The 25,965-nt window shown below is 49.3% G+C and overlaps 1 protein-coding gene across 1 annotated transcript; it reads left to right on the forward strand.

The window, feature by feature from the left end:
* Positions 1-18,930: 18,930 nt before the first annotated feature.
* On the forward strand, positions 18,931-20,860 carry LOC123408955 (hydroquinone glucosyltransferase-like). Its single transcript, XM_045101976.1, has one exon. The coding sequence runs from the start codon at positions 19,019-19,021 to the stop codon at positions 20,465-20,467; it is 1,449 nt and encodes a 482-aa protein (XP_044957911.1). The 5' UTR covers positions 18,931-19,018; the 3' UTR covers positions 20,468-20,860.
* The last annotated feature ends 5,105 nt before the right edge of the window (positions 20,861-25,965 follow it).

Consider the following 25,965-nt stretch of genomic DNA (forward strand, 5'->3'; position numbering starts at 1 on the left):
AGATCGACATCATCGTGCTGTGTGTGGTGCAGTGCTCGGGTGTTGTCGCGCCTGTATGTGGTGCACCAGGTGTTCCTCCTCCTTCGTAGGGCATCGTTGGTAGAGGAGGTGGCTCGCCTCCCCTCTTGGCGCGTCAGCAGCAGCAACGTTGAGGCAGCCCGTCGTTCTCTGTGTCGCTGGAGTGCAGAGTAGAGATCAGGTGGATGCGCTAGTATTCCTTGCATGCGTGCCTTTCTCTGTTAGTATTCGACTCGTAGCACAGTGGAGTGTCTCCGTGATTGTAACCTCCAGGTGCTGGGTTCGAGTCCCCACGGTGCCACCCCCTTTTTTTGTTGTATTTTCTCTCGGGCACAGTAGCGCATGTATCCCTCTGTTCTGTCGATCTGATGACACTAGGAGAGTGGTATGAGCAGAGCTTGTGCACCAGGGGCACAGGGGTTCGAATCCCAGGGTGCCCCCTTTTATTTTTTCCTTCATGCTATATTTTTTTTCCTTCTTTGCTTGTTGCTATTCTTGTGCAAAAATCCATAGGTGACAATGGCATTTTATTTTTTTTCCTTTGCTGCTATAGAAGTGCCATATGATGTGATGCATGTGTGTGTTCATGTGAGAGGTGTATGTGTGTGTGTGCATACACATGGTGTTAGCCACATGTGTAGGTGATGTGTGTGAGGTGCCTCCCTTGTAGTTGATGATATGTAGGTGGCTTGTGATCTTTGCTTGTGTGACTAGTTAGATGGCAGTAGATGATGTGCATGTGTGTGTGTGTGTTGCACACACATGAGGTGTTGCTAATGTAGGTGTGCAAGTGAGTGTAGCTTTACTATCATTTGCTTGATAGTTTCCCTTATGTGTTCTTGGAGTCTTAGAGCTTATGATGAGATTGTGGTGTGATGTGTAGGTGGTAAAACAGCCCCATGTGCAAGTTGTGCACCTCCTCATGTTTAATATGAGAGAGAGCATGATGTGTGTGTGTGGGTGTCTTAGTGAGAAGTAGTTGTGTTGTTGATGTGCCTGACACCAACATGGGGTCCAAACCCTCATGTCCATATTGTGTTTTTGCACATGAGCATAGCTAGGTGATAGTTGTTCTAGTGAAAGTTGCATGAAATGTTGCACTATTCACTATGTTGGATTCTATATAGTTTTTCCCTCCTATTTGAGCTCACTTGCTCCAAGCAAGTGCATATGTTTCATATATGGTTTTGGGGTAGAAAGATCCCAGGAATCCATTGATGAAATCATTTTTGCCATTGGAACATTTTCTGGAAAAGTCATATTTACATTTTCTTCTAAGTTTAGAGCTTGGTTCCATGACTTGTGAAGTGCTCTTGTATTTGTTTCTTGGTTGTGGTAGTAGAGGGTGACCCCCTCTACCACATGTTGGTTTCAATTCATGATTTGGAATCCATGTGTGCAAGTTGTGCCCATCCAAAGTAGGTTTGGGGCTGGAATTCCAGATTAGTGAAAACCTGAGATTTTCACTAAGTCTGAGAATCTGGTTATATTTTCTCCCCCTGTAGATGAGCTGTGCTGGTCATTGTGTTGTGATCTAGCCTTAGTTTAGTGCTAGAAATTTGGACCTGATATGTTTGTGAAGCACCGTGTAAAATTTCATCCCATTTGGAGTCCTGTAGGTTATGTTTTGGCTGATGTCAAAAAGCTTCAGAACAAAGACAGAAAGTCAGGTGCAGGAATTTCACTAAGTCCCTGAGATCTGATGGTTTTGGGAAAGTTTGCAGCCTTGTATCTTCCTGTGTATAATTCATTTTTGTGTGATTCTTGCTTGTGCTGGTAGTATTCTTGGCTAGCTACAGCCACATATATTATTTGTCATAGTTGGGTGGCTGTAGGTGCTTTGCATGTAGCTCACAAAGTGCTATGATGCAGTTTATGGCAGATTGTGTAGTTTTGTTATTTTGATGTTTGTGAGTGCTTAGTTGATGTTGTGGTGTTCTTCCTTGCTCCAATCCATTCATGTTGGGTTTTTATATGTCTTGGCAACCTGGGAAAACCAGATTTGTGCCATTTGAGGGTGTGGTGTTGATTTTGACACGGAGGGCTTCATATCTTGTTTCGTTGATTCCCGTTGATCCGTAGCTCCGATTGTAATGTTCTTTATATAGTTTTGCATCGTTTTCACGAGACGCGTCTGATCATGTCATTCTCATGCATGTCAAAATAGGTTAGCATGCAGTTCTGTCCAGGAACTTGTTTTAGCTCCTTAAACTTGTGTTAGTGATAGAAATAGTGATGCATGCATTACACAAATGCAAGCAGGTTATATAAAGAGTAATATTACAAAGCATATTTATCCTAAGTTATTTTATCCCCATGAGTTACAAGAAACTGGGGAGATAAATATTTTGCAAACAAAGTCATGTGATAATCTTGCTGATTTGTTTACAAAGTCATTACCAAGTTCTTTATTTGAGAAGTACATCAATGGGATTGGTATGAAATGACTTCGTGACTTGCAAAGTTCAGGGGGAGTGTATCCCTGAATGATAATCTGTTTGTGATCCTCGGATCTTTGATATTGCACTCTTTTCCATTATAAGTTTTTCTTGGATGGTTTCTTATGGAAGGTTTTTAATGAGGCAATAGTAATGCAGGCATTGTGATATGTCAGTTTCTTCTTATTTTCCCACTGGGTTTTTGGAAGGAGTTCTTGATGGCATATTGTATATATCTCCTCATATTTTTCCTACAATGTTTTTGGAGGAGACTAATCAAGTTGATTATGATGATGATGATGATGATGATGTTACAAGAATAATTGAAGCAGAGATTAGGGAGAGTGTTAGAATTTAATTAATTAGTTTAATTAAATGGAATCTCTGCCCGTGGGACCATCGCATCCGAATACAACGGACGCGTCGTTTTGATCGTGGCTGTTGTAACCATCGCGTCTGTGCGATGCGCCTCTTCAGGAGGTATATATATGTACATCATCGCTGTCAATAATCATCGGTCATTACTGTTCATCGCACTGTTTCTTTACAAATCTAAATCCTTTGATTCTCCTCACAAAAAAATTATCTATGTGCAACACATGTCCATGTAAACCACGAGAAACGTTAGAGAAAGGACACTTATCCAGAAACATTTGTTAAATAACCCCAAAATTTTAAATTACAATTAAACTCGCTAGGAGTTTTGCAACTGTAATGACCATCACATGTTCTGATCCGACACAACGGCTTTCTGAATCAAAGAAGTTTCCCATATATATGCAGCGGAGCCAATGTCGATGTAGCACGTCAACCAAGGATTGTCACCATGCAATTTTGAACCTCAAACTCATCATATGTGGTCAACATCACCAGCGGACCCCTCTCGTCCTCGGCGTCGTCTCTTTGGCGACACGGGTGAGAGACCTAAATCACACCGCCGACAGCCCTCACTCTACCTCTCCCTTCCTTCATTGTCGCCGGATGACGTGCTCGGTCTATGCCCGTGGAGTGGATGACGGCGGCGACCGGGGGGGGGGGGGGGGGGGCTTTTCTCGCCTGGGCCGACATCTCACGATAGCGGATGCTCGTTGTGCCTCGGCCGCGTAGTGCGACAGATTCGTCGTAATCACGGCTCGACGCTCTTCGTCGTCGTGTTGAAGAGGGGTGGAACGTCACTTCTTCTCCGATTGTTCACCTATAGTTCCTTGCAGGATCTGTCCTGCTCGACGGGCTTCGTTCGGTGGATCCACTTTGATGTGATAACTTCTGTGTAGCCATCGTCTATACGACCTACCATGACAGATAGTTGGTAGAAGGTGCTTCTAATGGCGATGCCTTTAACAAGGTAACAACGAGTAGACGACGTCATCACCTGCCATGACCATAGTTGGAGCTCGGTTTTTATCGGCAGCCACTCCTCCCCAACTGGCTGTTGGCACTATAAGTGAGATCAAGAGATCCGCCACAACTAGTCGGCGGACCAACTCCAAGGAAGGAGGAGGCCGCCACCGCCTTGCCCAGGATGCTGTCTAAGGCTTCCTCATGTTGTAGGACTAACGCAGGAGCACCTGCGCGTACCGTCATCGGAGCCATTGAGATGCAGAAGGGACAGTCACGTGTAGGCCGCGGCCCGCCCAGACCCTACAACACTGCCGCCAAATCAGGCAAACCTGCATCATGCCGCGGCCACACAGTGTCGTCTACGCCGCAAGCACGCCAAGTTGCGTTGTGTGCTGCCACCCTACAACACTGCCGCCAAAGAGGCCGGGACGGGTGCCGCCGTCGCGGTCCAAATTGTCGATCGAGGAGATCCGTTGACGCCATGCCACACGGGCTTTTGCCCGGCGGCGGCGGCAGGAGAGGCGGCGCGAGGGAGGACTATTGGCGGCTGGCGGTAAGTGCCCCGGTGCGGCTGGCGCGACCTTTCTGGGGTCAGAGGACGCGTGTATCAAATCCGCCTGTATTCATCGATCCTGTTGCAAAAAACTCGATCCACCAAATTCATACAAGGTCTCCTGAACACAGTCCGGAACAAAATGAGAAAACACACAAGAAACTATAACTCTTACAAGAATTGGCCAAAACATGAGCCAGTACATTACAGTGCCGACGAACATGCTTGAAAGCGAAGTAATTTTCTTTTATATCCATCACCATAACCACATTAGATCGACCCCGGATGTCATAGTTAGTTCGTTGTACCAAAGAGAGGCAATCCGAGGGGAATATCGTCTGCGCTCGTTTGTGTCAGGCGAATGTGACCGCTCGATGTAGCACCATCTCCGGATCAAAGTATTCAGTGATGGGCTCAGAACATGCTGATCAATAGCCACCACATCCGAACCAGCTTTGTTGAGATTAACAAAAACAATATACTCAGCATCAGAATAAATCAACAATTTGGTGGAGCTGGAACCTGATGCCGAAACAGTATGTTCGCGGAGCCCCATGCATGCATGCATGTGGTGGTGGCCGGCACACGTACGTGTCACGCCGCGTGTGGTGGTCGACGCGAGCGTACGTACAACCGCTAGGAGTAGATTGGAAACGTTTGCCTGACGCTTTCCCAAACGATCGAATCATCTCTCCTGACACTGACACTGACACTGACAGCTGAGCTAATTAACGCTGGGGTTTTAACTAATGACTTGCAGGCCTTCACATCCATACAAACAGGGTGAAGGAATCCATAGTAGTACTAATATTACTGGAAGACTTACGCCTATGGCCCTGTTTGAAATAATAATAAATTATAATAATTTAGATTATGAAGATAGATTATATAATCTAGTTTATAAAAATAATTTAGGTGAACATGTTTGGAGGTCAGATTATATAAACTGTAATCCAGTTTTTATATTGCATAATGACCCGTCTGTTTTTTAAAGAGGAGGATGGCGGTGGTATAAATGTAATTATCTCCAAGTTTACAAGGGTAATGGGTCATTACCAATCCATAAACTGATTTTAGCTGGGGTAGAGTAGATTGTGAGTTTTTAATAATCTGTCCATCTAGTTTTTTTATAATCTACATCATAATCTATTCTGTTTGAAGACATAATAAATTATAAAAAACTGGATTATACAATCTGAGTTGTTTCAAACAGGACCTATATCGCCTGTCAACTTATGATATGTGTAAGAAATGTGTGGAAGATGCGTGTGTAGAACGCTAATTGTCGTTGTTATCTCCATTCAGTCTTGAAAAGCTGAAGATATGAGAGCTTGATGTGCACTATCCATGTCCATTTATATGCGGAAAATGAGTGGAAGGAAGCACGTGCAAAATGGTACTTTGCCGTCGTCTAGTCTCTTTGGTAGATATATAACGTGAGAGGGTGGATGTGCACCTCATTCAGCTTGCAGCGTGCACGTATGTGCTCGCAACAGCCCGCCTCCGTTGCGTCTCTATTCCTCGCTCAATAATGACAAGGTGAGCACCTAGATTGGATATCTCGGTGATGGGAACTAGGATGCACACAAGCAACATCAACACACACCAAAAGTATCACACCTACATATAGCAGAATCATGAAAGACCGAAGCTCTAGGCAATTTTTTGTAAAGACCTGAAGTGTTTGACGCAATACAGCAACCACCATGTATACCAACTATCTCACCACACCATAAAGAATATGATAAAGATTCAGAAACAACAACCTCTGGAAGGGAACGACGTGTAAGGTCACTAATGGGGTTATAGTCTTAGGGTAGGGTAATAGGCCTGCCCTGTAGGTCCTATCCAAGGACTACCCCTCATAAGAGACAAGGCCCTTAGTCAGTTCCGACTGAACTAAGGAGTTCCCATCATCCAGTCGGTAACAGATCCTCGACCATCCAGTCGGAGATGAGCAATCGGAGTGTATCAAACTTACCGACTGGATTCCACTCTGTACATCATAACCCCTCTGGAGGGAAACGGTCATACGTTTCCATGTGCCTTTATTAGCATTTAAGACATACGTTACCTGTAACATAGGCATTTATTCGCCACTACTCCACCCGTGTGCACCGAACCGTTGTGAAGGGCAGCGCACTCTATATAAGCCACCCTCCCCCACTGGTGTAGGGGTTAGCAATTCACTGTATTCCGTATTCCACTCGACAACAAGCTCCCAGAGCACTGAGACGTAGGGCTATTACCTCCACCGCAGAGGGGCCTGAACTCATACAACCTTGCCGTAGCTAAGGCTCTGCCCATCCTTTCGTACCCTACACATCTACAGTCAGACTTATACCCACGACAGTTGGCGCCCACCGTAGGGCAGGCGTCTAAGCGACTTCCGGCGAGTTTGCGACTACATCGTTTCGTCATGTCGTCCGGTGGAGATTCGAGCATGGGTCACGAGATCCTCTTCGGCGCTCTCTTCTTCATCGTCGACGATTCGGCATGGCTTCGGGACGCTCCTCTCGACGTCGAGGCGCTTCCCCGCCGTGGGGCTACGCACTTCCGTGCCGGCGCCCACGGCATTCTTTTTCTCCAGCAATCGGCTCCGGTGTCGACCTACACCGCCGTCACGCGCCGCAACAAGCGGTCCCGCCGTCCGCGGCTCCAGCGTTGGGTGCAACACGCCCAGGCGCGCCAGAACGCGTCTTCACAAGTGGCGGTCCTAGAGTCGGTTGTGGTTGCCCCGCCATCCCAGCGCTTGGACTCGGATCCGATTGAGTTTCCTTCCGAGTACGTGGGTCGCGGGCCTGCAGCAGAAGTACACATGGCCAACTCCCATGAAGGTCCCCGTCAAGCTGGCCGGAACGAGCATGAGATCGGCGAAACATCCGGCGCTCGCCGTCCACCTCGCCGTTCTGCCAATCGACACGCTCGGCGGAGCAACGTGGAGTTGTTCCGCACACCCATCCTTAACTTGGCTGCGGCTGCCAAGATAGCCAATTCCCTCCAGCCGACTGATTCAGAGGCTGGCAGGGGGATCGAGCAAATCCGCGCCCTGTTGCACACGGCGCAGCAACAAAATTCGGCGGTCTCCCAGTCGCACAACAGGATCCACAATAGTTCTGTTCATGCGAATACGCATCGGTCAATTCACAGCCTTGGTTCTCATCAGCGACACAGGGGAGGCAGCCATTCCATAAATCCCGAAGATCGTCGCCGTTCATGCACCCCTCCACGGGGTGGGCCCTACGGGCCCCGACATCATGATGATCGGCGTTCAGTCGGTGACACTTACGACCCAAGGCCCGACGCGAGAGGGCATATCGCCCAGCGGAGGGTCGACAGGGACCGAGCCCACTGCTATGGTTACGATATTGACCGTCCGAGTGGAAGCAGGACCACCGTTTCTGGTCCCGAGTGTTTCAGTCGAGCCATCCGTTCGGCTGACATCCCTCCCAACTTCCGATTGGCAACGGGAATCAGCAAGTTTACAGGAGAGTCCAAGCCAGAAACGTGGCTGGATGATTACCGAGTGGCAGTCCAGATCGGAGGAGGGGACGACCACGTCGCCATGAAGCACCTCCCTCTGATGCTCGACGGCTCAGCGCGAGCGTGGCTGAACCAATTGGCCCCCTCAAGCATCTACAGCTGGGCAGATCTGGCCCGAGTGTTCATCAGGACCTTCGAAGGGACGTGTAAGCGCCCTGCTGGCCTCATGGAGCTCCAGCATTGTGTCCAGAAGCAGAATGAACCCCTGCGTGATTTCATTCAGCGTTGGACAACCCTCTACCACACAGTGGAGAACGTCACAGAGCATCAAGCAGTCTGCGCCTTCAAGGCAGGCGTGCGGTACAGGGATCTGTACCTGAAGTTCGGCCGAACAGGCGACATCTCCATGAGCAAGATGATGGAGATAGAGGCACGCTATGCAAATGGCGAAGAAGAGGACCGCATCCGAAGCGGCAAGCACAAAACAGTTGCCGATGGAGATGGGAATAACACTCGGAAGCAGAAGCAGAAAGCTCCGTCCACTCCGCAGGCAGAAGCCGCAGCTGTAACCAATGCCAAGTTCAAGGGCAAAGGGAAGGCTCAGTTCACCCCCAAGAAGAAGCAGTTCAATAACCCCATCTTGGACCAGCCGTGTTCGATTCATATGAAGATGGATGAAGAGGGCAACGCCATATATCCGAAGCATACCACTCGGCAATGTCGCCTCCTGATCCAGGGGTTCGGCGAAGGGCAACCGAGTGAAAAGGATAATGAACAGTATGAGGAGGATAAAGAGGATCCGTTCCCCCAAGTCCATGCAACACTGATGATTTTTGCTGACGTTGAGAGCAAGAGTCGACTGAAGCTGGTGAACAGGGAGGTGAACATGGCCACCCCCCCAACCCTAAGTTCCTCAAATGGTCTCAGACTGTGATCACCTTTGACCAGTCGGATCATCCAGCACACGTACCCACCCCAGGGAGATAAGCTCTGGTCGTCGACCCGGTGGTGGAAGGAGTCAGACTGCGCAAAGTCCTCATGGACGGCGGTAGTAGTTTGAACATCATGTACGCCGACACTCTCAAGGGGATGGGCATTCCGATGTCCAAACTCAGCGAGAGCAGCATGCAGTTCCATGGAGTCGTCCCTGGGCGAAAGGCCAAGTCACTCGGCCAGATCGCGTTGGACGTCGTTTTCGGCTCCGACAAGAACTTCCGCAAGGAAAAGCTGACGTTCTAGGTGGTGGACTTCCAGAGCGCGTACCACGCAATTCTGGGCCGCCCGGTGTATGCACGTTTCATGGTCCGTCCATGTTATGTGTACTTGAAGCTAAAGATGCCAGGCCCGAAAGGTGTGATCACTATCACAGGCAATCGACAGAGGGCCGAAGAGTGTCTGCAGCAGGGATCACGGATCGTCGATCAGCAGATGACTGTCCTCGAGCTTGACGAGTACAAGAAAACAGTCAACCCCGCTGACTTGATGCGTGCAAAGAAGCCAGCTTCGGAGTCTGCATTCCAGTCGACGGGAGAGACGAAGAAGGTCAGCATCCACCCGACGGACGACACTGCTGCCCCGACGAACATCTCCACCACCCTCGATCCTAAATAGGAAGCCGAGCTCACCCAATTCCTCCGTGACAACTCGGACATCTTCGCATGGAAGCCCTCTGACATGCCAGGTGTACCCAGGGAGTTGGCTGAGCACCGACTGCATGTGGATCCCACCGCTCGGCCTGTCCGAGAACGCCTGCGTCGGTCCGCCACGCATAAGAGGAAGGCAATCGGAGAAGAAGTGGCCAAGCTTTTGGCAGCCAACTTCATTCGCGAGGTACACCACTCCGAGTGGCTCGCCAATGTTGTCATGGTGCCCAAGAAGGACAAGTCGCTCCGAATGTGCATCGACTTCAAGCATCTCAATAAGGTCTGCCCAAAAGACCATTTCCACTCCCCCGCATCGATCAAATTGTCGATTCGACTGCGGGTTACGAGCGTTTGTCATTTCTTGATGCCTGCTCGGGCTATCATCAGATCCGTCTGTATGGCCCCGATGAATTAAAAACAGCCTTCATCACCCCATTTGGGTGCTTCTGCTACATCACTATGCCATTCGGTTTGAAGAATGCAGGAGCTACCTTTATGCGCATGATCCAAAAATGCCTCCTCGACCAGATCGGTCGGAATGTGGAGGCGTATATGGATGATATCGTAGTCAAGTCACGCAAAGGTTCCGACCTGCTGACTGACTTGGCAGAAACATTCGCCAACCTTCGTAGGTACGATATCAAGCTCAACCCCGCCAAGTGTTCATTCGGCGTTCCCAGTGGAAAGTTACTCGGTTTCTTCGTTTCCGAACGAGGGATCGATGTCAACCCCGAAAAGATCGGGACCATCGTCCGAATGGAGAGGCCGGTCAGAATACACGATGTTCAACGACTCACAGGTTGCCTAGCGGCTTTGAGCAGGTTTATCAGTCGACTCGGCGAGAAAGCACTTCCTCTGTACCGACTCATGAAGAAATCAGATACTTTCGAGTGGACAGATGAAGTCCATGTTGCATTCGACGACCTCAAAGTCCTACTTTCCACCCAGCCGGTTCGTACTGCTCCGCTCAGTAAAGAGCCCCTTCTTCTGTATATCGCGGCTACAAACCAAGTCGTCAGCACTGTTCTTACAGTCGAACGAGAAGAAGAAGGCAAAGCATACAAAGTTCAGCGGCCAGTGTATTACGTCTCCGAAGTCCTGACTCCTTCCAAGCAGAGGTATCCCCACTATCAAAAACTTATCTACGGGATTTACATGACTGCGAAGAAGGTGGCTCATTATTTCCAAGACCACTCGGTGTCTGTCGTTTCTGATGCTCCGTTGTCGGAAATCCTCCACAATCGGGACGCATCGGGCCGAGTGGCGAAGTGGGCAATGGAGATGTTGTACTGCGATATCAAGTTCGAGGCCAAGAAAGCTATTAAGTCTCAAGCTCTGGCTGACTTCATAGCAACTGGGTAGAACATCAGCAACCGACCCACATCTACTCGGCTCATTGGACAATGTTCTTCGATGGGTCCAAGATGTTGAATGGCTCCGGCGCTGGCGTTGTGATCGTATCGCCAAAGGGCGACAAACTCAAGTATGTGTTGCAGATACACTTTGATTCCTCCAACAATGAGGCAGAGTATGAAGCTCTCCTTTATGGACTGTGCATGGCCATCGCACTCGGCGTCCGTCGCCTGATGGTCTATGGCGATTCGGATTTGGTGGTTAATCAAGTGATGAAAGAGTGGGACGTCAGGAACCCCACCATGACCACATACTGCAATGCAGTGAGGAAGCTCGAGAAGAAGTTTGAAGGTCTAGAACTCCACCATGTTCCGCGACTTAAGAACCAAGCAGCTGATGAGTTGGCAAAACTCGGATCCACTCGGAGACCAGTCCCGAGTGACGTCTGCCTCGAGCACCTCCACCTTCCCTCAGTTAAAGAAGATCCTTTCACAGAGGAACCAGTACAACCAAAGAGCTCGACAGATCCGACTGAAGTCGACGTACCTGCTGTGGTTGATCTGATCATGGAGATTCTTGCTGTCATCCCCGATTGGACTGTGCCGATCATTGCATATATCCTAAGGCAGGAATTACCACAAGACGAAGTCCAGGCCAGGCAGATAGTCCGCAGGTCGAAGTCGTTCACTGTCATTGATGGCCAGTTGTACAAGGAAAGCGTTTCAGGCGTTCTTCAACGATGCATCTCCCCAGAGGAGGGACAGTTGATCCTGTAAGAAATTCACTCGGGAACCTGCGGTCATCACGCCTCTTCAAGAGCAATCGTCGCCAAAGCATTCAGAGCTGGCTTCTTCTGGCTGCAGGCGAACGAAATGGCTAAAGATATGGTCGACCGATGTTAAGGCTGTCAGTTCTACTCCAACAAGTCCCACAAGCCAACATTTGCGTTGAAGATAATTCCTCTTGTTTGGCCATTTGCAGTATGGGGATTAGATACAGTCGGTCCATTCAGGACAGGCCAAGGGGGATACACACATCTGTTGGTGGGAGTCGATAAGTTCACAAAGTGGATCGAAGCCAAGCCCATCAAGAAGCTCGACGCTCTAACGGCTATCAATTTTGTCAGGGACATCATCTCCAGATTCGGGGTGCCTTACAGCATAATCACTGACAACGGAACAAACTTTGACTCGGACAGATTCAAAGGTTTCTGTACCGGCCAAGGTATCCGAGTGGATTTTGCATCTGTGGCGCATCTCCAAACAAACGGGCAAGCAGAGCAGGCGAATGGACTTATTCTGCAAGGTTTGAAGCCTCGACTCCTACGAGAGGTGGGACATGCTGCTGGTGCATGGGTCACCGAGCTACATTCGGTGCTTTGGAGTCTCCGCACAACCCCAAATAGATCTACAGGGCGATCCCCGTTCTTCCTCGTTTACGGAGCAGAGGCAGTCCTTCCGAGTGACTTGCTTCACAATGTTCCACGAGTTGAACTCTTCTCCGAAGCTGAAGCAGAACGAGCAAGGCAAGACGGAGTGGATCTTCTAGAGGAGGAGCGCGAGATGGCACTGACTCGCTCAACAATTTATCAACAAGATATGCGGCGCTTCCACGCGCGACACGTCAGGAGTCGTACATTCCAAGCTGGCGACCTGGTGCTCCGAGTGGATCAGCAGAGACCTCATAAGTTGGCTCCCGCTTGGGAAGGACCCTTCATCATCTCCAAGGTGCTGAACAACGGTGCATACCGACTCTACAACATCGACAGGGAAACAGATGAGCCGCGAGCATGGAACGGAGATCTCCTGAAGCGCTTCTACACGTGACCGTCGACTGAAGCTATGTAAAGAACAAGTATTGGTGAAATAATACAAAGTAGATTGAGTTTTTGCAGATTCAAAATTCTTCCGCGTTCGCAGACTCCGGTCTCAAAAAAAAAACTTAGCTCCGATCAAGAATTGCCTAAGTACTGACTTTCTCCGAGTGTGCACTAAACGTCGCACTCGGGGACTTAGCTGCGATCAAGAATCGCCTAAGTTCTGACTTTCTCCGAGTGTGCACTAAACGTCGCACTCGGGGACTTAGCTGCGATCGAGAATCGCCTAAGTACTGACTTTCTCCGAGCGTGCACTAAACGTCGCACTCGGGGACTTAGCTGCGATCAAGAATCGCCTAAGTTCTGACTTTCTCCGAGTGTGCACTAAACGTCGCACTCGGGGACTTAGCTGCGATCAAGAATCGCCTAAGTACTGACTTTCTCCGAGTGTGCACTAAACGTCGCACTCGGGGACTTAGCTACGATCAAGAATCGCCTAAGTTGTGACTTTCTTCGAGTGTGCACTAAACGTCGCACTCGGGGACTTAGCTGTGATCAAGAATCGCCTAAGTACGTACCGACTTTCTCCGAGTGTGCACTAAACGTCGCACTCGGGAACTTAGCTGCGATCAAGAATCGCCTAAGTAATAACTTTCTCCGAGTGTGCACTAAACGTCGTACTCGGGGACTTAGCTGCGATCAAGAATCGCCTAAGTACAAATTTTATCCGACTGTGCACTAAACGTCGCACTCGGGGACTTAGCTGCGATCAAGAATCGCCTAAATACAAATTTTCTACGAGTGTGCACTAACCGTCACACTCGAAGACTTAACTGCGATCAAGAATCGCTTAAATGAGAAAGCTTCCTTTGACTGTATCCTACAGATACACTCGGGGACTCAAAAGGCCCTCAATGAGACTCATGTCGATGTCAGGACCACTGACGATTACATGAGTAGCAGAACCTCATTGAGGCTTATGTAGATGTCAAGACCACTGACAATTACATGAGTAACAATCCGCTCCGAGTACGACCTGACAGTCGCACTCGAAGACTTAGCCGCGATCACGAATTGCCTAAGTACTCTATTGCCTTCGAGTGTATCCTACAGATTCACTCGGGGACTCAGCAGACCCTCAGTGAGGCTCATGCAGATGTCAAGACAACTGACAATTACATGCTCCACATGTTTTCCATTGGCTTCACCAAGAAATGCCAAACAAAAACTCGAGCCAAAATCGTATCAACAACTTTTTGGCAACAGAAGAGCAAAAGATTCGATTCAAATTCAAAGTTCACCTAAAGATAGTTGGCTCGGTGTGGATCAAGCTTACCCGCACCGAACCAAGAATGTGACGGCCAACAGCAGTGGCCAAAGTTTCTTACAACCAACACTCGGCATACCAAGGTAAAAGTTTTCTTAAGCGTCGTCAGGACTGGTGGGCTCTACGAATGTGTCCAGGTCGATCCCGTCAGCGATGCGGGTGGCGCTCTCAAGGAAGGTCTCCATGAAGTCTTCGAATCGCAGCTTCTTCGTGTTGGCGACCTGCAACGCCTTCAGCTTCTCTTCGCGCACCTCCTTGCAATGCACTCGGACCAGAGACAGAGCAACGTCCGCACCACAGCGAGCCGCAGACTTCTTCCATGACTGCACTCGGTTTGGGACCTCCTCCAGCCGAGTCATCAAGCCTTCCATCTCGTGCCGAGACTCGTCTTCAGGCCAAAGCTCCTTGTCGATCCGGTCGACGACTTCTCTCAGTCGACCGATGGAAGGCCCAACTTTTCCCAGGCGAATGTGCGCTCGGAGCAGATCTCGATTGGCGTCCTCGCCGAGTGGAATGTTCTCAAGAATCGACCGCTCAACGTCAGCTGCTTCAGCCTCAGCGTCCATGCAAAAATCTGCAAAGACAGGACGAGCAAACAATAAGCGCCGAGTGAAATGCACATACCACAAGCACTTGGAAAAACAGAACTTACCACCCAGAAGCGCTATCATCTTCCGGGCCCAGTCACTGACATATTTTTCTTGTGCTATACACCGCCTGTTCAGCACTTTCATTTGTCCCATCAGCTCCGTCCTTTGCGCCTTCATTCTCTCCACTTCAGCAGTCAATGCCTTGTTTGCCTCATGGGCTTGCTCCAAGGACTTTTCTCGTTCCGCCACAACATCCTTCATACCAGCCATTGCAACTATTGCCGCATCCAGCTCACCAGCAAACTGAACCTTTTCAGCCCTAAGAGTCGCGTACGCTATCCCCATCTCGCAAGTTTTCTGCCAGCCAGCGCCAAGAGACGGTCAGACAAATCCAACAATAAAAAAAATCTAAGTTCTTCAGACCCCTGCCGACGCAAGCAGTCGGCAGCGGTCTCGAGGACTACACCCAGTGGGTTCACTAAGAGTGACCCCACTAGCATGAAACTCAAACAGGTCCGCCCTATTGAGCTACATGACAACACCTAAGCCTATGAGGCTACTACTACCCGACCTGAGTAAAATTACTCTCGGGGACTCATCCAATAGGTGCACTCCGAGTGCCCCATCTGTTAGCATTCGAACAGATTAATTTTTAATCCACTCAAGTCAACAAAAAGTGTGTATAAAGACAACTGTCGGTGCAATCACTCGACAGAAGTCTCGGGGACTACACCCACTGGGTTCACTAAGAGTGAACCCATTGCAAAAATCATACGATATCCGAGCACACCCACTGGGTTACAAGAGAAAAGTAAATACTTACTAGCCCACTTACTCGGATATCGTCCCGCAGTTCCAAGCTTCGCTGGTACAGGGACGCGATGGAGTCGTACGCCTTCTAGGCCTCTCCCGCCATCAGCTCCGCCTGCACCATGGCCCCCTTGGCCGCTCCCACCTGATCCTCCGGGAGGCACTGGACGTTGTACTCGACAGTCGACGGGCGTGGCATCGTTAGAGGCTCCTTGGGCATCCCAAGGCCCGCTCCAGTCAATTCAGCAGCAACCAGCGTCGTTTCAGTCGGCGGCATGTCCGCGGCGAGAGCAGCAACTGGCGGAACAGCCTCAAGGACAGGCACCGCAGCTCGCTCAGACCTCCCCTGGTCACCCTCATCCACATAAATCGCCCCTGAGGGAAACCGGACCGAACGGCGTGAGATCACAGGAAAAAAGGCAAGACCGAAGACAGAATTCGTGATGCAATAATGTAAACTCTCGGAATCGCTACACACCTGGCTGGGACGAGACAACATTGTCCATGTCCATGGGATCATCCCCCTGGCGTGCCGGAGAGTTGGCAGAGGTTGCAACTCTGTCGAGTGAAATTCATTCGATCAATAAAGAGGAGTTCAATCGAATATCGGAAGAAGTTAGAAGAACAATGCACTTACGTTGAGGTGACGGGAACGATGACCCTCATCCGCGGCAAAGCCTTCCGAGGTTTAGATCCGCTCGGTTTGGCCACCTTGGAAGGCTGACCCGCAGGCTCAGCAGCAGCGTCCCTGGTCCTCTTGATGCTCCGAGCACTCGGAACCACGTGAACAGTTAGCGGGGCACTCGGAACCGTAGGAGCGGTTGGCGGGGCACTCGAGGATGCTGGAGGGGCCGAGGGAGCCGCAGGTTCATGTCGGCGTTTGGTTCGAAGCTCTGGCGGCGGGGGTGGCGAGTTCTGCTCTTCGTCTTCCTCCTCCTCTTCCCCAGACTCCTCCTCCGTCTCCCCACTGTCGGAGACGTACTCGACGCTCTCCACGCTGCCCTCCTGGCTGCCCTACTCCTCCTCCTCGGCCGGGTTCCCGTTCGAGACAGGAGAGAACCAGTTGGTCCACTTCTGCATAAAATACAGTCGGCGACATCAGACGTCAGACAGTGATTCAAGAAACGATAAATCTAAGACAGTTATGTGCACTCGACAAGTTGTACTCACCTCGTTCGAAGGAGGGTTGCCCGCGCAGAAAGCCTTCACTCGCCGAGACCCTCTGGGGTTCTCGCAGGCGCCTGTGATCTGGAGCACCCACGACGCCACCGTCTCCCCGGTCACGCACTCGACGTTGGTCCGAGTGGAGTCTTCGGGCCCCGTGTAGTGCCACATGGCGTGGTCTCGGGCCTGCAGTGGTTGGATGCGCCGGCCGAGGAAAACCTCCAGCAAATCTATGCCAGTGACTCCCTTTCTGACGACATCTACGAGTGCGTCGACCAGAGGCTGGATATGGATCTTCTCCGCCTTCGTGAGCACGAGCTGCTTAGGCGGAGCTGGTCGATCTAAGCTAAAAGGAGGCAACCTTGTCGTGGCATTTGGACAAGCAACGTCCTGACAGTAGAACCATGTCGACTGCCAGTTCCTAACCGATTCACTCAGCTGAAGAGCGGGATAACTACTTTTGCTCTTCTTTTGGAAGCCTAAGCCTCCGCAGAGCTGGAGAAGGTGAGTCTTATCATCCGACTGATTAAGTCGTTTGATAGTTTGGGATCTAGCAGAGAAGATATGTTTGAAAAGCCCCTAATGGGGAGGACAGCCGATGAAGCACTCGCACAAGACTACGAAAGCAGAGAGATGAGCTATGGCATTCGGGGGAAAGTGGTGGAGCTGCGCCCCGAAGTGGTCCATTATGCCTTTGAAGAAATGATGTGGGGGCAGGGAGAAACCTCGATGCACGTGGCTGAGCAGCAGGACGCGCTCCCCCTCCCGAGGCGCCGGCTCGGTCTCACCCTCCGCCGGCAACCTCCACAACTTGTGTGCGATCATCCCGTGCTCCACCAGCTCCAGCAGGTCCTCCTCCATCACCATGGAGGGGAGGAAGTCCCCCTGGATCCACCCCGCCGGTAGCGTTCGCTGCCTCCGCTGAGCAGGAGCCGCCGCCTTCCCTCTCTTCTTCCGCGCCTCTAGCTTGCTAGTCTGCCCCTTTGTCATGGCGGAAGCTGCGGATTCGCGAGGGAGAAGAGAAGGAAGAAGCTTGGGGTGCGCGGAGGATAGTGAGGGAAGCGGAGCAAAGGCAAGATATCCGGCGAGCGTAACGAAAAAACCCTCGCCGCTGAGGTTTATGTAAGGTTCCGACTGGGTCACTCGCAAGTGGCCCCGAAATCTTATCCCCCGACCGGCCGCGGCGATATCAGTGGAGAAGATGAAGGCACGGGAATCGAGGCGTCAGACACTACTCGAGCGCGATGTCGTCATCCCCGCTGAGCGCGCGGTAACCGAAATTTAAGGATCCGGAAAATCCGCCGCTGTCAGTTGACTGGTCATGTCAGAAGATACCACGGAAGCACTCGGTTTCCGACAATTTTTTTCACAAATACTTCCACTCGAATCGTTGGTCAGAAAAGATAAAATGGATCGAGGCAAGCAACGCCAAAGTCACATCCGTACCAGTCGGATCCAAACTTCAAGCATCGCTTCGTCGTTCCAACCCCAATCCATTCGGGGACTAATGATGGGGTTATAGTCCTAGGGTAGGGTCATAGGCCTGCCCTGTAGGTCCTACCCAAGGACTACCCCTCATAAGGGACAAGACCCTTAGTCAGTTCCGACTGAACTAAGGAGTTTCCATCATCCAGTCGGTAACAGATCCTCGACCATCCAGTCGGAGACGAGCATTCGGAGTATATCAAACTAACCGACTGGATTCCACTCTGTGCATCGTAACCCCGTGGAGGGAAACGGTCATACGTTTCCATGTGCCTTTATTAGCATTTAAGACATACGTTACCTGTAACATAGGCATTTATTCGCCACTGCTCCATCCCTGTGCACCGAACCGTTGTGGAGGGCAGCACACTCTATATAAGCCACCCTCCTCCACTGGTGCACGGGTTAGCAATTCACTGTATTCCGTATTCCACTCGACAACAAGCTCCCAGAGCACTGAGACGTAGGGCTATTACCTCGACCGCAGAGGGGCCTGAACTCATACAACCTCGTCATAGCTAAGGCTCTGCCCATCCTTTCGTACCCTACACATCTACTGTCAGACTTATACCCATGACAGTCACCATCGCCGGAACCAGCCATCGAATGCCGGATCGAAAGTTTTCACCCTTGAGATAAAAGTCTGAGCAAACTCCGAGCAATGCCTTCAAGAAGGTACGGCGCAAAAACATCACCATCGCAAGGAAGTTTTGTCAGATGCTGGGATTTTTTTCCTGAAAATCTATATTTTATGGATTAAGCAATAAATTCGTGCAAGGTTTTTAGTCGTTTCTTGTTTTTCTTATTTCTCTTGTGTCTTATGGGCATGATTGTGATGTTGATGGCCGGAGCCCCATGCATTTTGTGGTGGCGGCTCACGTATGCGTCACGTCAGACCGCGTGTGGTGGCAAGAACGTACAACCTTATATGTGTGCGGTTGCTGCCGAATAATCGCAGGAACGTACGAGTACTAGCTAGCGTTTGCTCATCATCATCATGGCAGCGGCGCCACACGTCGTCATCCTCACGAGCTCCGGCGCGGGCCACGTCGTCCCAGTGTCCGAGCTGGCGAAGCGCCTCGCCGTGCACCACGGCTTCACCGTCACCATCGTCACGTACGCCAGCCTCTCCACGCCCGGCCACTCCTCGCCGCTCGCCTCGCTCCCGCCGGGCGTCTCCGTCGCAGCGCTCCCGGAGGTGTCCCTCAGCGACCTCCCCGCCGACGCCCACCTGGTGACCCGCATCCTCACCGTCATCGACCGCGCCCTGCCGCAGCTACGCGACCTTCTACGCTCCCTCCTCGGCTCCTCCCCGGCGGGGATCACCGCCTTCCTGACCGACATGCTCTGCCCCGCGGCGCTCGCCGTCGGCAAGGAGATGGGCCTGCCTGGGTACGTCTTCTTCACCTCCAGCCTCATGTCGCTGCTGTCGTTGCTCTACACGCCGGAGCTCGCCAGGACCACCACCTGCGAGTGCCGCGACCTCCCGGACCCCGTGCTGCTCCCGGGGTGCGTGCCTCTGCACGGCGCCGATCTCGTCGACCCCGTCCAAAACCGCTCCGACCCCGTGTACCAAATCATGATCGACCTGGGGCTCAACTACCTCCTCGCCGAAGGCTTCATCGTCAACACCATGGACGCGTTGGAGCACGACACGCTGGTGGCTTTCAAGGAGCTTTCCGACAAGGGTGTGTACCCTCCGGCGTATGCCGTGGGTCCGTTCACCCGGCGGCGGTGCCCCGACGAGGTCATGGTCAAGCACAGCTGCTTACGGTGGCTGGACAACCAGCCGGACGGCTCGGTCTTGTACGTGTCCTTCGGCAGCGGCGGCACGCTGTCGACGGAGCAGACGGGCGAGCTGGCGGCTGGGCTGGAGGCGAGCGGGCAAAGGTTCCTGTGGGTGGTGCACCACCCCAACGACAAGGACAGCAGCGCGGCCTACCTCGGCACTGCCGCCACCGCCGACGACGACCCGCTGAGGCACCTGCCGGAAGGGTTCGTCGAGAGGACGAACGGCAGAGGGCTCCTTGTGCCGCTGTGGGCGCCGCAGGTGGAGATCCTCAACCACGCCGCCGTGGGAGGGTTCATGTCTCACTGCGGATGGAACTCCACGCTGGAGAGCGTGGCGGCCGGCGTGCCGATGGTGGCGTGGCCGCTGTACGCCGAGCAGAGGTTGAACGCGGTGATGCTGTCGTCGGAGCGGGTGGGCATGGCGCTCTGGGAGAGGCCTCCCGTCGGTAAGGACGGGGAGGTTGTCCACCGGGAGGAGGTGGCGGCGCTGGCGAGGGAGCTTATGGTAGGGGAGAAGGGCGACGCGGCGCGGAAAAATGCTGGTCACCTCCGGGATGAGGCCGAGATTGCTTTGGCGCCGGGCGGGCCGCAGGAACGAGCTCTCACCGCACTAGTCGGCGTGGTTTTTTTACATCTGAAGAGGCGCATTGAGTAAAAGGAGGCTCCTTAAAAAAACTGAATAAGCGAACCAACTTATGTGTTTTTTTAAGGTTTAACCAACTTATGTTTGGATGGTTAGAAGGGCAGTGGTATCTTTAACCCACCAAGATTCAAGTTCTGGTGTTCGCATTATTTATGTATTTATTTCAATATTTTCAACGATGTGCATTGAGTGGAAGGAGACGTTCTCGTCGATGACGAGACGCCTATGATGGCATTGTAAATCTTAAAATGACATGTCGGCTTAGTCTTTCGAAGGTGCTCATAGAGATAAGATGTGCATATGTGTGTTCATAAAGGTAAGTGTATGCGTGTGAATATGAACATTTACGTCTGTATTGTGTTAAAAAATCTAAATACGATGCATGATGGCTGAAGTTTTTTTTTAGGGGAAGTTTTTTCTTGATTTATGTTGAATCCATTGCTATATGTGTATATATTTAAATATAGAATGATACTTTGTTTTTTATGATATTATTATTACAAATTGTAAGATCATAGATGTCAAATTTTCCCAAGATAAAATGAGTTAGAGGATCTAAAATTAGTTGTGTCATAATTAACTGAAATGATTAAGAGAGTAGATTTACTACTCTCGGGTGTACTACACTTGAGTGTGCCAAAAAAATAGAAAAATTGTGATCAAATAAAGTCAAAAAAATCTGAAAAATTGAGACATCAAAGTTTATCAAATGTTCGAGCTTCTTGCAAAATTTTAGCCAAAAATAACATCAGAGGAGCTCTCGCTAAAAAAAGACAAAATCAATGTTTACAATTTTGTGCATTGTTTGAGACAGAATTTTTTAACATAGACACAACTGATAGTTTCAAAACAAAGGAACTCAATGCAAAAGAGCACCATAGATTCTGGAATAACTCAACAATCGACCTAATCAGTGCACGGTAGTGCTAACAAAATGATCACAATATTCCATAGAGTTGCACACTGAAATGCTAACAGAATAATGAAAAGATCTCAGTAATACGCATGCATCTAGATCGAATATGTGCCAAAAATCCCCCACAATGGGTAGGAGAGTGAGAGGGTACATCAGGGAGGTGTGATTTTTATACCAAATTGCAAACAAACAACAACAATCCACATGAGCTCGATGGCCTCCATCAAGATGAGCTCGACGACAAGGTCTACGCAACCAAGATGAGCTCAATGATAAGATCTACGCTGCGGAGGGAAGGAGGGCAACAACCACAACTAGATGAGCACAACCACCACCAGGAGTAAAAAATAAAACTTAATCACCAAGAACATGAACAAAGTGACAATATTTACAATACAGTATCACCATGAACATGAACAGTATTGTAGACTATATACTTTCCGATTACGAACACAGTGAATATTGCAAGTTCCAGAACTTCCATTCCAAACCTCCTAAGAAAAATTATCATAATGAACATACAAAAGTGCCTAAATGTCTATCAATTAACAAAAAATTCCTAAGCAAAATTGGTAATCTCAATGGATATTTGACAAATGTTATTCTAAAGGCACATGTCATATCATGTCACCCTGTCGCCGAAGAGTCCTCATACTTCTTCAGGTTTGTGGGCTTGTTGGTGGTGGAGTTTGAGTTGTTGATGTCGGCAAGGGTTGGGTTGTTGCACGATTGTTCTTTGTTTCAATCGCGTGTTGTAAGGTTTTTGGTGTAGTTTTCTTTATAAATAGGGTCACTTTGTTCTCTTTTATCGGCAGTGCTCCTGTCTTGTACGTCAAAAAAAATATCATGTCACCTGACCAAATCTAGTTGGTACCTGCTGTATTTAATTGGGTCAGCAAGAGTAGGAGATTCTACAGAAATGATGTGTACATGCAAAATTAATTCTGGATCTAGGACATGGACACCTCGTATCCAACAAAATCAAATCCGTTTTGGATCTGCCAAATCAAATACTCCAGGTTAGGGTAGGTTGCTGCTGTTAACAGCATGGTCACAAGGCAGTGGTGTAGAGGGTGGCCGACCTGACGAAGAGAGGGTTACTATCGATGGTGAAGTGGCACTGTATATGGATCTTGTCGGAGAAGTGATTCCTCCTCTAGGTACACCTAACCATGAGTGGTGTTGCCCTGGGCGACATGTCATGTGAGCAAGGTCGACGATGAGGATGCGGGTGCGGTGGACGACCTCCTTTGGGCCTCGTTTGGTTAAGGGGGACTTGGGAGGTTTTGAGAGGGAGGGATTTCATGGGATTGGGTGAATCCCTTTCTTCCACCCAATCCTCTTAAATTCCCGGGCCTTTGCTTCCACTAGTCCTTTCAAGAGGGTTTTGAAATACATGGATGAAAGGGATTGAAGGGGAACAGAGAGGATTGGGCTAAGCAAACCCTCCTATCAAATGGACGCCCGAGGATTTGTGAGGTTTCTGGCCCTTCCGGGGATTTTCCTCTCTAAACCTCCCCAATCCCCCTTAACCAAATGAGGCCTTGGGCGCGACTGCTTCCCTCCTTGCCTCCAGACTTAACTTACCGGCTGCGCGGGTGGACTAGCCTTCTTTTGCGACGAGGCCGGGGTCAGTGAGGGGACATGACTACATGTGGCTAAGGGGGTGTTTGTTTCCAGGCACGTTTTGGTGTAGGGACTAAAAAAAGTCCCAAAAAGTCTCATGTGAAACAAACAGGAGGGACTTTTAGGGACTAAAAGAGGGTATTTGGGACTATTTTGAGAAGTCCCTGTGGGAGGGTCTTTTTGGTACTTTTTTGACACTTTTTCCAACAATGCCCCTACTTTTAGCATGTTATTTAATAACTACTACTACATTACTAAGGATAACATGGTCTTTTTACATGTCATTTAATGACCTTTAGTCCCTATTTAGTCCCTGGAAACAAACGGGTAGGGACTAGGGACTTTTAAGTTAGGACTAAAAAAATTCCCGGGACTTCTGAAACAAACAGGGCCTAAACTGACGAGAAAAGTCAGTTTAATGCTAAAACTTGTGGCATACATTGAACCAGAGAGAAAACTTGATTTGGGCATTCATCTATGGTCCTAATCACCTTTGAATACGCATAGAGTGATGATGAGACGCGCCAGCATGGCATGAGACCCAGTGTGAGTGACTGGAAGATCCGGGTGAGGGCGTCTCCACGGTTTTTTTGCGAAAACCCCTCAGTAATTTTAGGTTTCTCATGAAAAGCCCCTCAAAAATTTCCTAGAAAAAACAATAAAACGTCACGATGACAATTGGGCCCCACCCATCAGGGCTTCCAAAGAGGAAATTGGGCCGCAAAATATTGCCGTGCACAGGGTTGATCACACGTCCTGATGGTAATGGGTACCCATTACCCGCATACCCAGCGGGTATTTACCCATTAGGGTGAGGGTATGGGGAAAAAATCTTCACCCATGGGTAAATAAATGATAAAAAGTATGCACCCGTTGGGTATTGCGGGTGCGGGCATGGTACATCAAAACCCATACCCGCATACCCACATACCCGGTTTGTGAACCAAGGTAATTCTGAAAAAAAAAGTCTCAAATAAATCTATTAGTCCACGGAGACGCAGCCACGCGCCGCCTCCAGCCTCCTCGTATCACTTGTAGTCGTAATTAACGCTGGAGGCTGGACTTCTCGATTCCCACGCCCTCGTTTCCTCTCCCGTCTCTCGATCTCCTCAATCACCGCCCTACGTCGCGCCCTGCCTTTTCTTCCTCCCATATCATCTTCTCCTCACCTCACCGTCTCCTCAATCTCCTCCTCACAAGTCATGACCTCACCTCACCGCCCTGTCGATTCCGACGAGCGGCATGGAGAATTGAAGCAATTTATTAATGTGTGATAGACTTAGTTATATCTTATAGTTCCTGTCATATGAACCTTTATTGTAAATTGTAATCGTTAAATTGCGGACTTCTGAAGTTAATTCTGGCATGCCATGTGATTGTTTTGCACATGTATTGGCCGAAGTTAGAACTATATATATTTGGTATGCTTCTATGCACCTTAAGTTGGGTTGCAGCCTCCGCATTAATGTTATTTTCGAATTACATAGTGTTGTTATTTTCATATACATCATAGTATATCATGTTGAGTTTTTTTGGTGGGTTTACCCATGGGTTTTTAATACCCACATGGGTGCGGGTATGGTATAAATTTGTACCCAGACGCGGGTGCGGGTGCGGGTGCGGGTGTGGTTAAAATTTGAGGACACGGGTGTGGTTAAAATTTGAGGACACGGGTGCAGGTTTGGTTGAGCTCTACCCGCACCCAATGGGTCCGGGTACCCATTCACACGTCATGTTCCCTTCTTGTCCTATAGGCTAGCCACCACACCTAGTCTCACTTTCGGATCAAACTGGATTTCTACCCTGCCTATAAACAAGCACGCACATATGGGTTCAATGGACTGCAGTCGCCAAGGCCCACTTGTATAAGTTAGTTCTTTTGAAAACATGAACATAACAAAATTTGTAAACGAGAACATTTTCTTGAAATTATTGAATATATTTTTAACATGAACATTTTTTGAAATTATGAAAAAAATTGAAAACAAAAACATTTTTTTAAATTAAAGAAATAGGTTTTACAACACTAACATTTTCTGAAAGTTGAACACAAATTGAAAATGAAAACATTTTTTAAATTGGGAATAAAATTTAAAGAAATAACATGTTATAAAATTCTAAATAGTTATTTAAAATTTTCTAACAAAAAAGTGGAAAATAAAAAACAAAAGAGGAAAGAAAATAAAATAAAAAACATTAAAATGGAAAAAAAAGAAAAAAAAAGGGGAAAAGGCGAAATAGAAAAACCGGTTAGGAACCTCCTACAAGTTTCCAAACCTGGAAAAACCGGCTGGGAACCACCTAGAAGATTCGCAAAACGGGGAATTGCTCAAATGTTTGAATGGGCCAGGCCACCCGAAAGCTCGTCGATCTGCCCTTGTGAGTAGCCTCGACTACTTGCCACAACGAGCGGCAAATAGGAATTTCCATTAAATTTAGTTATCTTACTAGGAAGCATAGTATAAAAAACCGAACCGATGAGACCGACTGTTCAGGTTTTTATCGGTTGGACCGCTGGTTCACGTTCAATGTCTGGTTTTTCATGCCATTAATATTGCATTTTGTGTACTAGTGGCATACAAAATAGATGAAAAATACAACCATTTACTTTAATTTGGCAAGAAAGTTAGCTAGTCAAGATGCTTATGGGTTAAATGTGCAACTTGCACACACCTATATCTAGGATCCTAGGTTTGATTCCCTTTTGTCGCAGGTTATTTTTCTATTTTTATGTGTGACACCGGTTCAACCGTCGGTTTTATAGCTCTAGTTCATGCAAAAAATCCATCGGTTTACATGGTTTTCTCGGATCTGATTGCAAGTCTGTCTCTTTAGCTTAAAAAATGGGACGGGGCGTAGGTTTTGGTTTTTTCTATTCCGACCGGCTGCCCGGTTCGGTTTTGAAACTAAGCTTGGAAGTTGGAAGTCGAGCGAGACTTTTAGGTGAGCCTAGCACAAGTTGCTTTGT

Source organism: Hordeum vulgare, chromosome 7H (assembly GCF_904849725.1).
Source record: "Hordeum vulgare subsp. vulgare chromosome 7H, MorexV3_pseudomolecules_assembly, whole genome shotgun sequence".
Lineage (NCBI taxonomy): Eukaryota > Viridiplantae > Streptophyta > Magnoliopsida > Poales > Poaceae > Hordeum > Hordeum vulgare.

Coding starts and splice junctions, on each gene's coding strand:
- LOC123408955 (XM_045101976.1), top strand. CDS start 19,019: ATGGCAGCGGCGCCACACGTCGTCATCCTCACGAGCTCCGGCGCGGGC.